This window comes from Amblyraja radiata, chromosome 2 (genome assembly GCF_010909765.2).
Source record: "Amblyraja radiata isolate CabotCenter1 chromosome 2, sAmbRad1.1.pri, whole genome shotgun sequence".
In the NCBI taxonomy this organism is placed as follows: Eukaryota; Metazoa; Chordata; class Chondrichthyes; order Rajiformes; family Rajidae; genus Amblyraja; species Amblyraja radiata.
In genome coordinates, this window is record NC_045957.1 from 116,717,470 (window position 1) to 116,732,613 (window position 15,144).

The 15,144-nt window shown below is 45.1% G+C and overlaps 1 protein-coding gene across 1 annotated transcript; it reads right to left on the reverse strand.

Annotated features, from left to right (window-relative positions):
* Window positions 1-1,707: 1,707 nt before the first annotated feature.
* LOC116967482 (activity-dependent neuroprotector homeobox protein 2-like) lies at window positions 1,708-5,249 on the reverse strand. The gene has a single exon (XM_033014091.1). It carries the CDS (start codon window positions 5,062-5,064, stop codon window positions 3,049-3,051), a length of 2,016 nt encoding a protein of 671 aa, XP_032869982.1. The 5' UTR covers window positions 5,065-5,249; the 3' UTR covers window positions 1,708-3,048.
* Window positions 5,250-15,144: the final 9,895 nt, after the last annotated feature.

The window sequence follows — 15,144 nt, forward strand, 5'->3', positions numbered from 1 at the left end:
AGTGGCCACAGTTTAGTTTAACAATAAGGGTTAAGCCAATTAGAACGGAGATGAGGAAACACTTTTTCACACAGAGAGTTGTGAGCCTGTGGAATTCTCTACATCAGAGGGCGGTTGAGGCCGGTTCTCTGGATACTATCAAGAGAGAGCTAGGCAGGGCTCTTGAAGATAGCGGAGTCAGGGGATATGGGGAGAAGGCAGGAATAGGGTACTGATTGTGGATGATCAGCCATGATCACATTGAATGGCTTGAAGGGCTAAATGGCCTACTCCTGTACCTATTGTCTATTGACCCGGAGAAAACCCACGCAGGTCAGGGGGAGAACATACAATCTCCATGCAGACTGGCACCCATAGTCAGGATCGAACCCAGGTCTATGGCTCTGTAAAGCAGCAACTCTAGCGCTGCACTACTGTGCCATATAATTCAAGTGCACAGGAGGAACATTTTCTTGCAATAATTGGTGGAGTATTTAAATATTACATCCTCTTCAATGAAATGTTGGGAAAGCTCCAATCAGCTGGCTGTAATAAATAATAACTCACCGATTGGTAATGGACAGTTCAGGCCAAAACACACCAGCAGAAAATTAACAAAATCCTGCAGTTTGGAAACAGCACTTAAAAGTTAGATTTGAGATTTTGTCCCTCATTTCAGGCATACAATCAGATATATTCTTGATTAGCACGGGCGACAGCAGTTATGCGGAGAAGGGGTTAGGAGGGAGAGATAGATCAGCCATGATTGAATGGTGGAATAGACTTGATGGGCCGAATGGCCTAATTCTCCTATTCCTTATGACAATTTAAAAGCATTAAATCAATAACAAGTTACCTAGTAATTTTGAAATGTTGAGGTGTGCAATTTTGTAACCAGAATGCATTCTATGGTTATTTAGTAGTATTAGCATTTAATAAAATTGCTAATAGTGTTTAGGTTAAAGATACAGATATAGGTTAAATATACCGTTCGGCCACCGAGTCCTCACCGACCAGTTATCCCCCGCACATTGACACTATCCTACGCACACGACGAACAATTTAACTGAAGCCAATTAAACACCAATCCTGTTTTTATTTGGAGCGTGGGAGGAATCCGGAGATTCCAGAAAAATCTCCGTACAGACAGTACCCATAGTCAGGGTCAAACCCGGGTCTCAGGCGCTGTAAGGCAGAAACTCTATATGGGGTGGGGGAGGGAAAGATAGCTAAAACTTTATGAACAATTCAAGATAAATCTTAGTAATGTAACAGACTCTGTTCTTTAAACAAACTAGAATTTAAGTGGAAAATTGCTCAATGTGCAATTACAGCAATTTTAAAATGAGAAACCACTGAAAAGACCTGCCAGTTACAGTTCATGATGCTTTCAATATTTAGTCCCCTCCATAATTTGAAAGTGGTCCCGGGTTTGATCCAGACTAGGGGTGCTGTCTGTACGGAGTTTGTACGTTCTCCCCGTGACCTGCTTAAGTTTTGTTCTGAGATCTCAGGTTTCCTCCCATACTCCAAAGACGTACAGGTTTGTAGGTAAATTGGCTTGGTATAAATGTAAATTGTCCCATAGTGTGTGTGTAGGGTAGTGTTAATGTTTGGGGATTGCTGGTCGGTTTGGTCTTGACGGGCCGAAGGGCCTGTTCCCACGCTGTATCTCTAAACTAAAAACTAGAAAGAAATTAGTTTTGAAAAATAACTTAGGACTAATTGTTGAATGATGAACTGTGATTTTTTTTTAATCATTTGTGAAATGAACTACAAAATTGTAATAGTGAAAAGAAGAGGAACTACAAAATTGTGATAGTGAAAAGCAGACAACAAGGCATCCTAAGCCGAAATTCATCAAGAACATTGGAAAAATGGACTAGGCAATGTCAAAAAATAATCCAAGATGGCGCCCAACAAAGAAGCAGATCTACAATCACAGATTACAATCGCTGCACCCATTACACTGTAAATGGCTCGATTGTAATCACGTATTGTCTTTCTGCTGACTCTATAGCACGCAACAAAAAGCTTTTCACTGTACATCTGACAATATACTAAACTGAAAGAGGCAACTTTGCAGCAGGTTTGACCGAATAAACTGTACTTCTCACCCTCCTTTTCATGTTTCAAACAAACATTAAGAAACTGCAAAGGCAGGAACTTTGTAAATTGGGCAGAGCAAAAGTCACAGTGTTATTGACATTAAATTCATCCTCCAACACATATAGCAAAGCTCATCGTGAACCTGTGCTTAATACCAATATATCCCTTTCTACCTGAATGCAAGTTTACATTTCATTTTGCAAACCGCACTGCATCCATGTAAAGTGTCTGTAAATAAACACAATAACATTTTTGGCTTTAAGCAGGATTTCGAGTTAAACCTTTGTATTTAGATTCATCTTGATCTCGAGCTTCCAGCCACAAGGAATCATGACCAGTATGGCACAAGAAGCGTCCCCTAAAGCAAAATGCCATGAACAATTTGATTGTCTTCCAGTATAGATTAGTCCATGTATTTGTACCCTATGACCAAGGTGGACACTCATGTCAAAACTAAAGATAGACACAAAATGCTGCAGTAACTCAGCTGGACAGGCAGCATCACTGGAGAAAAGGAATGGGTGGGTGACATCTCAGGTCGAGACCCTTCTTCAGACTGGAGAACGGAGCAGTGTCTGGACCTGAAATGTCACCCATTCTTTCGAGTTACTCCAGCATTGTGTGTCCATCTTCGGTGCACAACTTCACCAATGGAGTCTGGACAAAGTTTACACAATAATCTACAGTATCACTGTCAAAGTCATTCATTTTCAGGATTTGGAAGGATGGACAGTTATAATCCAAAGATAGACACAAAATGCTGGAGTAAGTCAGCGGGACAGGCAGCATCTCTGGAGAGAAGGAATGGATGACTTTCGGGTTGAGATCCTTCTTCAGAAACGTCACCCACCCATTCCTTCTCTCCAGAGACGCTGCCTGTCCCGCTGAGTTACTCCAGCATTTTGTGTCTTACCTTAAGTGTAAACCAGGATCGGCAGTTCCCTCCTACGCAAGCCATAACTAACTTCTATTCGGCTTTCTGCTTGTTCCCCCAAAATCAAATCTGAGCCCGTGCTTTACTTTCTTCAGTTCCGACATGTTGAATCCTAAAAGCACAAAAGGTTTGTCCTTCATTGCTTTCAAGCACGACCCCCGTTTTGTGTCAAAGACGAGGGCAACGTCGTTCTTCTTCAGGGACAGGACTGAAGATAACAGGTCGATCTCCTTATTGCTCGGGTAAGGTTGCTTGTGAAAGTAGTCGTTGAGGAACAGCTTTCGTTCTTTGTAGGAGCGATGGCCAAATCCTTTCGGGACTAGCGCCAGCACAGTAGATGGATCCGAAGAGGGCAAGGAGTGTGAAGTATTCGCCGTGTTACTCCGTGCTAAAGGAGAGACTTTAGAATAGGCGGTGGCTACATCAGTCTTTAATCGTTTTGAAGCCGGAGGTGCTAAATTTCTTCCATCGCCATTTGAAACCAGTTCAGTCCCCAATTCGCCGATTTCTGAAAACACACGCTTTGACAGCCCAGTGTCTTTTGGCAAAGTAACACTTTGCATTTTATTAAGGCCCCTGCAGCGAAATAGATGGAGAGAGATTGTTGATGCCGACATGTGGTCAGTGTACACAGCTTGACAGTAAATGCACTTAAACGAGGGTATCTTCAGTAGCGGATGAACAACAGGTGCCACGTGATGTTTCTCGTGCAAATGCTTTTCGTATTGCAAACCACGAAAATGATTCCAACAGAAAGGACACCCTGAACTTGGTGGCCCCGGGGTTACAGCCTGTGCAATGATGTCTACCTCCTCTGCCTTGTGCCTGCACACCTCGATTACTAAAGGCGCGTGAGGAGAGGACATTTTGCTTGGAATGAGGGTCAGGTGGATGTCGTTGGGACCCATTTCATCTTCTGGCAACGTGATAGTCAAGTTAAAGCCGCCTTCTTTGCTTTGGTTGGAGGCCGAGGCTCCGTCTTTGTTGTTTTCCACCACTTGGATCCTCAGCCCAGCGTGCGAGAACTTGGTGTGCGCGGTAAACTTGGCCAGATCGTGGAAGGTTTGCGAGCAGAACAAGCAGGTCAGGCCATGCATTAGCAGATGGCAAAACAGGAGGTTTTCGTGTACGTAACACTCACAGAACAGACACTTGCAGATGTGGGCGCCGGCCCTCTGTAGGTAGTTGGCACAGGCCACGACCTTCTCAGGCCTGTTGTTGTTGTTGGCCCTGTGCGCGGTGGCGATGTGGTTGTCGTAGGCGCTGAGCGGTAACAGTGAGCTGCAGAAGGAGCAGCTCTTCCACTGTTGGGCTCTGGTGACGGGCGCCAGCGGCAGATTTAGAGCAAGTTCCGCGGGCATCGACAGCGCCGGTTCCCGCTCCACGGCGGCAACTGCGATCACCGAGGGCTCTTGCTGGGGAACGCACGGCGCTTGATTCGACCGGTCGATATGAAGTGGCAATTGCGTGGCGGAGAGCACGCCCGGTTTGTTGCTGCTGCTGCTGCTGGTGGTCGCAGTGGTAGCAACAGGCAAGGCGAACTGAACCGGAGTTATGAGGGTGTAGGCAGGTAAGCCGTTGGCGTCTTTCCCGCTCTGAATTAGATGCTCAATCGTCGGCAAATTCCCTGGAATACTGGTGGGTCTGGCCGCCCGGTCAATGGTCAATCCCTGCGGCATGAGGAATGCCCGAGGCAGCGCCCTGATGGCAAGGTTGCTCTGGCCCATCTGGAAGGTGGCAGGCAGCAGGTTAACCTGGCCTGGCTTTGGGAGTCCGCCAGGGCCGCTCACTGGGATCAAAGCGTTCAAGGCCGGAGTCATTGAGCCCAAAGACACCGGAGTGAAATTCTGCGGGAGCGCCAACACATTGAGCGACGCCGGCACCGGGATGGGAGAGAGTACGCTGGTGATGACCGGCAGAGGAGGCTGTGATAGCGGCGCGATGTTCACCGTGGAGGCGGCCTGCTTCACGCACGTCAGCGCCGGGCCTTGCAGTCCGATGATGTTCAGAGCCGACCCGGCGGCTTGAGCTCCGGAGAGCATTTGCCCAGCTGGCCTGATGCTACACGGCGACGGCGCGTTGGTCTTGCTCAAAGATCATAGAAGGCCCCGATAGACAACGCCTGCGAAATCCAACGGACTGAGGTGGAGGACGCAACCGAACAAAACTGAACGTCCGCCATTCCAGGAACCCGACTTCCGTTAAGCCTCTCGCAGTGTATTGTGGGGGATTGTGCTGGGCAGCCAACGGTCACGCATCGAGCGCGGGACCACGCAACGAGCGCGTAACTGACGCATCGAGCGCGGGACCACGCATCGAGCGCGGGTCTCACGCAACCAACGATCCTATAAGATCTTTGCACGCAACGAGCGCGGGACCAGGCAACGAGCGCGTAACTGACGCAACGAGCGCGTAACTGACGCATCGAGCGCCTCGCGCACTGAGCGCGGGATTCAGGCTGATCACAGAATTATTATTATTATTATTATTAAAGCTTTATTTCAGGCACAGGTCCATATAACACATCAAACAGTACAAAGAATTACAAAGATACATTAAAAAATTGCATATTAGCCTAAAATATATATAAGCTATTGCACCAATGCCGTCTTAGCCTAGAAGTGAATATATAGCAGCTTTTCAGAGGGCTGACTAGGGCTTCAATTATGTGGTTCTCTGATTTGTCCAGGCGACACATAAAACTAAACATCAGCTGTCTTAAGAGTGCCTCACAGGTTGGCACTCTAGTGGACACAAACAATTGACTGGCACTATGCCACCTAGGGACACGAAGTAGCAACCCCATTGCATCATTGTATGCAACCTTAAGCCTGCATACTCGTTTTCTTATAATTAGACCACAATTGAGCAGTATATAACGGTGTGATGTAGGTTCTGAACAGGGAACACTTCACAGAATCAGAGCACATATAAAACTTCCTTATAAGCATGTTGGCTTGAAGATAAATTTTACAGCGCTGTCGGTAGAGGTCTTTGTCATCCTTCCAGTCATCAGATATGACATGACCTAAGTATTTAATTTCCTCACGCACAGCAAGAGGACTGTCTGACAAATAAAAGGTCGGAAAAGTTGATTTCCTGTCCTCAGCACTTCTAATTACCATTATGCGGCTTTTCTTAGCGTTATACTTAATGTCATAATCAAGGCCATACTGAGAGCACACCTTCAACATCTGCTGCAGCCCAGCACTATATGGACAGAGCAGGACCAGGTCCAGAATATTTGGCGCTCAAAAAAAATAAAATAAAGAAAGTCACGTACGATTCAATTCGCCCCAAGGCTTCCAGATCTCCTCCACACTCACCAATGAGAATAGTTTTCAGTCGGCGGGTTTCCTGTAAAGAACGAGCAATTTGATTGTCTTAAGCACATCGCACATTATTTAAAATGGCAAGTGTTTAAGAAAGAACTGCTGTGTGTGGTGGGAGGTGGGGTGGGGAATTAAAATGAAGGTTTGTATTGATTGTCAGAGAGGGGTTTCCTCGGGCTGCTAGCTGATGAAGAAAAATCGTTCACGCTTCCGTTCGCGGGTTTAAAAAAAAAAGAATTTGCTGTACCATTGCGTCTCTATTAAACTTAAACACGACTAAAAAAGCCTTCACCGCCTTTGATCGCGGATCGCAATATCAGGACAAAACGAAAGGCATGTCGTTTATTTAACATATTATTTTGCTTTTTGGTGTGACTTTATTTTAATCTTATGATGCGAAAATTTTATTTAGGCCCCATACGAATCGGCCATGTCTTGCCTGCCGATATGGGCTTAAATTTAGGGCAACGGCAACATTCCAATCGATCACATTCCAGAAACATCCACTCAAGATAATCAAAATCATAAATTGTTTTTGGACAATCATGTCATAAGAGCATCTAAATCATCTATATTTTGTGTTATTATCTATCCATGATCAATATTTTCAATATATTGTTGGGTATTTACTATTTGTTTTAGCGTTTAACATTATCATTTCTAAAGTTTTTCTAAAACTGCAAATAATAACTTGTTTCTGTTAATGCTGTTCAGTGTTTTTTTTCTTTACTTTTGTCTCCGGAGAAGAAATGCAAAATTGTCAATCCAAATGCCAAGCAAAAGAAACTGATTTAGGCAGCATTCGCAGAGATTATCCGAATTTGGACTACTCCAAATGTGATGCTCTTCAGGACATTCTTAATGGGAAAGTAGTGGGCAGAAAGGCATGTCATGCGTGGTTTGAAGATCAAAAACCTGTGGTTTACAATGCCAAAATTGAAAAGTTGGGAAAAACAAGGTGTACAGAGTTGCTTATTGGTTACAATCTGAGGAGTATGATGATGCTACTGATTATGATATGCGAATGTACCAGCTAGCAACTGATCTTCTCCATAAAGACTTGGGCTATTGCTGGAAATTGTAATTTATTTACCTATCTGTTATGGACTTACAGCATATAATACAATAATATTAAAGTTCTGATCTTGAGAATATCACATTTTCAAGGCAGTCTGGGTGTTTATTACTTGTTCTGTCACAACGGTCACTTTTGTAATTAGCTACAATTAGGTAACTAACTAATTGTATGCTTCAATTTGAGGTCATCCAAGTAAGATGTTTCATATGTTTCAGACTGCTTCAATCTATAATTGAAATTTTCATTCAGTTCTCTTAATTTTTAAGAAAGTTATGGGCTTTTGACTGTCCTCGATCACAGCTTTTTTGTTAAGTCAGTGGAAAAGCAATAGGGAACGAGATGCTAATTTCCGAGTAGGAAAATGGCCATAACTTTTTCAATACTGAAGATATGAAAGTGAATTATGTATCAAATTAAAGTTCTTTTTGTGCTTTATCTGATGGGATAAATTACAGGCTTATTTTTTTAAATCTCAAAATTTTGTAACATTCCTACTGCAGATGCTGGAAAAATCAAAGGTAGACAAAAAAAGTCTGGAAAAACTGGCAATGTAACTGTAGTACTAATGATTCCATTTGACATCCATGCCATCAAAATCTGCAGGTGCTGGAAATACAAAATAAAGCAAAAAAATGTTTTAGAGGTGAGTAAAAACCATGAAGGGAATATATAAGGTGAATGCATAGTCTTTTTCCCGGGATATGTGATCTCCCCTTCTCCCTCTCCCCTTCTACCTCTCCCCGTCTCCCTCTCCTGCCATCCCCCTCTCCCGCCATCCCTCTTCCTATCCCTATACTCCATTCCATCTCAGCCCCCAGCACTCCCTCCCCTCCTCTTCACCCTCTGTCTTCTTGCCCCTCTCCTCCTCCCCTCACCTCTCCCTCCCTCTCATTTCCCCTACCCTCAGTCCCTCCATAACCCCTCTCCACTCCCTACCCCCTCGTCTCACTCTATCTCCCTCCTCCCCCACTCCTCACCTGCCCCCTACTCTCCCCCCTCACCTCCCCACTGCCCACCTCTCCCTCTATTCCCCCCCCCCTCCTCTCCCTATATCAGGGCTGCCAGGGCTTGCATTTCATGAAATTCTCAAGCTCTCACGCTGATCACAAATTTCTCATGCTCAAATTTTTAATAAATGAATAGAGTCACGAACTATTCAATGCGCCCAAGGCTTCCAGATCTCCTCCACGCTCACCAATGAGAATAGTTTTCTGTCGGCGGGTTTCCATAAAGAACGAGCAATTTAATTGTATTAGACTCTTAAGCACGTTATTTAAAATGGCAAACTGCTGTACATTTGACATTCATGGAACCAAAAATCTGCAGTTGTTGGAAATTCAAAATAAAGCAAAAATTGTTTTAGAGGTGAGTAAAAACCATGAGGGGAATATATATGGTGAATGCATAGTATTTTACCCTGGATATGTGATTCAAGAACTAGAGGGCATTGGTTTAAAGCAGGGCTGTCAAACTACCGGCCCACGGGATGATTTGTTTCCCCCCTGCAGATGGTGTGATAGGTGAGACAGGGCCAGCACCGACCCCCCGAGGCACCCTTCACACCTCCCACCCTCACCTCCGGCAGCTCTGTGCCCATCGGCCGCTCTGTCCGCACCCCATGGGGTGAGAGGGGGCATCGAGTCTCGGGCTAAGGCTCCACTCCGATGCCCGACTCCCGGGTCACTGACCCCCACCTCCCCCTGACCCCAGCTGGACACAGAGCGCCTGGGCCGGCCCGCATTCCCGGGGGGGGGGGGGGGTGGGGGGAACGCTCCTCGGGCATCACCAATTCTCCGCTCACTCCGGATGTTGTCGCCGCTTCACTGACACACACTCTCACACACACACACACACACTGGCACACACAAGGTTTAAAAAGATATGGGCCAAATGGGACTAGTTTAGATGGGGCAACTTGATCTGCATGAACAAGTTGGGATAAAGGGCCTGTTTCCATGCTGTAAGACAACGACACATTGTAGAAAGGGTACAGTTGCTCTGGAGAGGATCCAGGGGCGATTTATGGACATATTAGCAGGGCTGGAAATTTTTTTCACTTTGAAGAAAGATTTGATAACTGGGGTTATATTCTCTGCAGCAAAAGAGGTGAAGGAAAGACTTAGTTGAGATGAATAATATTATGAGAATAGGACCCGTTTCGCTTAACAAAGAGTGTAGGAAGGAACTGCAGATGCTGGTTTGAACCGAAGATAGACACTAAAAACTGGAATAACTCAGCAGGACAGGCAGCATCTCTGGAGAGAAAGAATGGGTGATGTTTCAGGCCAAGACCTTCAGACTGAAGAGGTTGAAAACCAGCCATAAAAGACAATGACTAGAGATGTGTGTTATCCAACTAAGGGCAGAAATCAGAATCATGTGTTCATCTTTATTGACGTGACACCATAATAAATATATCACAGAAAAAATAATTTAATGGGGTGGCACGTTGGCGCAGCAGTAGAGTTGCTGCCTTACAGCACCACAGACCCAGATGTGATCCTGACTACAGGTGCAATCTGTACAGAATTTGTACATTCTCCCTATGACCACATGGGTTTTCTCTGGATATTCCGGTTTCTCCCACATCCGAACGATGTGCAGGTTTGTAGGTTAATTGGCTTCTGTAAATTGTCCCTGGCGTGTAGGATGGAACTGGTTGCCGGTCAGTGTGAACTAGGTGGGCTGAAGGGCCTGTTTCCATATATATGTTTTACATATCTTTATTTCATTGAACCATATACGATTGAATATGTGGCATTATTTTCATCTTGTTTCTATAGTCAAAGGGTAAGGTTGATTGATTTATTTGTGCAGAACATTGATGGAAGTCCGACTCTTGCCTTGTTTCTCTGTGTTTTTTCTCGCTCTCTCTATATATATATATAAATATATATATATATATATATATATATATATATCTATATCTCTGATTTCCATACATGAATATACTAAGGTCATTCATGTGCTGCACCTGTTGATCAGAGCCTGGCTCTACTGTGGAATGTAATTTAGCCTAACCTTATTCATACCTAATCCAATTTAAAGCATAAATGTTGCATTCAAGTGTAAGTTAAAAGACTCACTACAGTATGCACCAGATTGCACAATTTCAAGCTGAAAATGCAAAAGCTCCCTGTTGGCAGCCCTGCCCCCATCCTTCCCCACTCTCCTTCATGGAGCCGTCGGAGGGGAAGGGAGAGGCTGAGATTGCGGCCTTTAATTATGTTTATTGTTATTATTTGTCTGATACGTTGGAGCTCCGCTCGGGCAGTGCACCTGAAATTTCGTTGTATGTATTTACAATGACAATAAAGTGTATTATTATTATTATTATTATTATTATCCCACCCCCACCCCCCACAATGGAAATCGCGATGTTTTAAAAAAAATGGAATTCTCAATGAAAATCGCGTTTTTTCTTTAAAAAAAACTAAACACAATGTTAGCTGTTAATTAATTGATTAAAACTGATTTTTTAATGTAAATGAGATTTGGGGTCCCATTGTGACTTCATTGTGAATGAAAACATTTGATTAAAACTGATTTTTTTTAAAAATCTCGATTGTTTTATGTAAATGAGATTCGGGATCCCATTGTGATGCCGAACGCTGCTGACGGGCAGGGCAAGTGGAAAAGTGGTTTGAAAAGTGTTTTTTGTAAAGTTTAAAATGTCAATAATTTGTAAAATATAACATCAATCCAATCGAAACATGTGTCATTTACATCCCAGGACAATTATGAGTAAGATGGGCCAAAAATTGTGGCGCTATCGTGTACTGTTTTGGCACGGTATTTTGGGTTTCACATCCAAGCTCGCACGCACGCATACATAGATACATAGATACATAGAAAATAGGTGCAGGAGTAGGCCATTCGGCCCTTCGAGCCTGCACCGCCATTCAATATGATCATGGCTGATCATCCAACTCAGTATCCCGTACCTGCCTTCTCTCCATACCCCCTGATCCCTTTAGCCACAAGGGCCACATCTAACTCCCTCTTAAATATAGCCAATGAACTGGCCTCAACTACCCTCTGTGGCAGAGAGTTCCAGAGATTCACCACTCTCTGTGTGAAAACAAGATGAGAGTTTTAGTAATATACTAGACTAAGTGGGACGCAATATTCCACCTCTCCACCACTTCCTATATTGGTGGCCAGTGGGAGTTGGGGGGGGGCGGGGGGACTTTCTGGAGCGCTAGTATGGATGTTGTGGGCTGAAGGGACTGGTTTTCCAGAGGGCTAGTATGGACATTGTGGGCCAAATGGATTCTTGGGGTGGCAGCTCAGTCACTCAAACCTGATGTGCTGGCAGCTCACTCACGGCTGGTGGGCTGGCAGTTGACTCACGGCTATTCCTTGAAATTCCATTTCAAGCAGGGTGCAAGGTCACCAAATTCAAATGCAGTTTCCTACCATTTCAAGCAGGCTGCAAGGCCACCAAATTCAAGTGCAGTTTCTTACCACTTCAAGCAGGGTGCAAGGCCACCGAATTCAAGTGCAGTTTCATACCACTTCAAGCAGGGTGCAAGGCCACCAAATTCAAGTGCAGTTTCATACCACTTCAAGCAGGGTGCAAGGCCACCAAATTCAAGTGCAGTTTCATACCACTTCAAGCAGAGTGCAAGGCCACCAAATTCAAGTGCAGTTTCATACCACTTCAAGCAGGGTGCAAGGCCACCGAATTCAAATGCAGTTTCATACCACTTCAAGCAGGGTGCAAGGCCACCGAATTCAAGTGCAGTTTCCGACCACTTCAAACAGGGTGCAAGCCCACCGAATTCAAGTGTAGTTTCCGACCACTTCAAGCAGGGTGCAAGGCCACCGAATTCAAGTGCAGTTTCATACCATTTCAAGCAGGGTGCAAGGCCACCACATTCAAATGCAGTTTCATACCATTTCAACCAGGGTGAAAACGCCATAAAACCACACTAAACGCCACACTCACAGTTTAGTAGACTTTCAGTGTGTTGAGTTAATTCACAGCTCAGACAGTGTCGTGACCTCTCCCTCCCCCATCTTGCAAAGACGGAGCCACACCCACACTTCTGGGTTTTATAATCCCTCCCACCGGAAGGGATTATAAACTAATAAGTGAATCGGAAAAAGGAAAGAAGGGAAAGGAAGATGAAAGGAAAAAGAAAAGAAAGAATTTCGAAAAAGATACGAAAAAGAAAGAAGAAAAACCCCTGAACTAATGAAGAATGAAAGAAAAAAGTGAAGATATCCTACTACTCTTCCCTACACCCGCTCACCCGACCCTAGCGTCGGTTTTGAATTTGTGTTCAACCATTCTGTTGTGGAAGAAATTCAATAAAAGGAGACCATATTTTGGAAAATTGATCTGATTTGTCAGACAAAACAAGCCTTATTTTTTCTAAATGTAGTGTCTCGGTCATTTCTGTGATCCACATCTTCACTGTGGGAACTGTTATCTTTTTCCAGAATTTAAGTATAAGTTTTTTCGCAGTTATTAAACCGTAGTCAAGGAAGCGTCTTTGGAATATCGTTAACTTAGGGCAGCCCTCTGACATTCTTAATATTATTAATTTTGAATCTGACTCCAATTGAATTTTGAGTGTTTTAGAAATGGTATTGAATATTCCCTACCAGAACATTTCTCAACCTTTTTTAAGCACTAATAACACTTTTATTTCTCATTGATGGGAAGAATCCTCTGCACCTGATGAGCGGAGGGGGACTAAGATGGTAAAAAATCACAGCAGTAAGTGGTAGCGTTTTATCTAAAATCAATGTACAGTGCAAACAGGAAGTTGTCAAGTTTCCACCACCAACAGCCATTTGCAGTGCTTCACTTCAAACCAACCCACCACCAACAGCCATTTGCAGTGCTTCACTTCAAACCAACCAACCACATTTTCATTTGCAAACCACATTAAGGGCTCACAAGGTCAGTAAAACCACACTCACAATTTAGTAGACATGTGTTCAGTATTATTCACAGCTCAGACTGAGAGACGTGACCCTCTCGCTTCCCCCATCTTGCAGAGACTGACTGAGCACTTAACACTTCCGGGTTTTAGTCCCTTCAGAAGGGGCATGGCCTTCAGAAGAGAGAATCTCAACATTTTTTAAACACTAATAACTCTTTTATTTTTCATTGATGGGAAAAATCCTCTTGTCCTGCACAACGGAGGGGGGGGGGGGGGGGGCTGAATAAGATGGCCAAAAATCACAGCCATAAGTGCCAGTGTTTTTTCTAAAATCAATATACAGAACAACAGGAAGTGGTCAAGCTCAGGCTTTTAATAATATAGTCATACGAGCCCAAGTGGGGCCTGTTGGGCCCCGTTCCCCAAACCAATAATCCACCACTCACCCGGGGGTGGCATAGAAGGAAAGTTCTGTAGTTTTTTTTGTAAAACATTGCGGGGCGGCGTCTGCGCTCCCCAGAGCCAATTAATGGACTCGACTTGGGTCCCCGGAGCCAATCAATCTTTCCCATGTGGGGGGAGGGTGGGAATTTTAGTGCCATCGTGTACAGTTTTGGTGTAGGCCCATGATCACATGGGATCATAAATATAGATAGATAGAAACAAGATTCAAGGTCAAGTTTGCATTTATTGTCACTGCACCAATTGGTACAGCGAGATTTGGGTTACCATACAGCCATACAAATAAATAGAACACAACACACGATAGAATTTAGCATGAACATCCCCACACAGCAGAATCAATGTTTCCCACTGTTCAGTCATCTTCCTTTTTGTTCACCCGTGGCCGGGGCCTATTGAGGCCTCCGCAGTCGCCGCAATGGCGGCCCGATGTTTCAGGCCCTCGTGCCGGATGATGGAACTCCGGCGTCGGAAGAACATTCTCAGTGGCTTGGAGTTCCGAATCGCCCGCTTCCTACCGGAGACAGTGGCTACCGAAGTCCACAGGCCGAGCTGGGCGGAGCTCCAACACGGTAATCCTTGGCGAAAGATCCCAGGGCCCCACGTTGTTAAAGTCAGCGCCGCCCACAGCTGGAAGATCCGCAGACCACAGCTCCACGTTGTCAAAGTCGACAACCCCAGCACTCCGGAACTCCAACACGCCGACCCCGGTAAGGCATCGCTCGGTCCGCGATGATACTTCAGTGCTGCGCCGCTGCTGAAGCCGAAGCTCTGATCGGTCTCCGGCAGGAAAGGCTGCGCCAATCCAGATGGTAGGCGGGGGCGAAGATGCGGCTCGGAGGAAAGAGGCATCCTCGACCAGGTAGTGACTGAGAAAAACAGTTTCATCCTTCCCCCCCACATAAAAAGACTAAAAGACCTCCAAAACAAAACTTTATGACAGACTAAAAAATAAAAAAAAGATGAAAGGACGAACAGCTGCAGGGGAGGCTACCATACTCAACGGCGCCCCCTTCCGATGAGAGTTTTAGTAATATACGAGACCAAGTGGGACTCGTTGGGTCCCTGACACACGGGAGGCCTGGTCCCCCAACGCAACACGCATTGTTCCTCAACGCAATGTTCCACCACTCACCCGTTCCCCCGACGCAACCCGTTCCCCCAATGCATTATTCCACCACTCGCCCATAGCACCCAACTGTGCAGGGGCTGCTCATTTTGCCTTATTCACCCTCCCTCATTTTAAACTTTAAAAAAAACTAGACTAAGACTAAGAGGGGGGAGAGAGAGGGGGGGGGGGAAGGGGGGGGGGGGAGAGGGGGGGGGGGAGAGGGAGAGAGAGAGGGGGAGAGA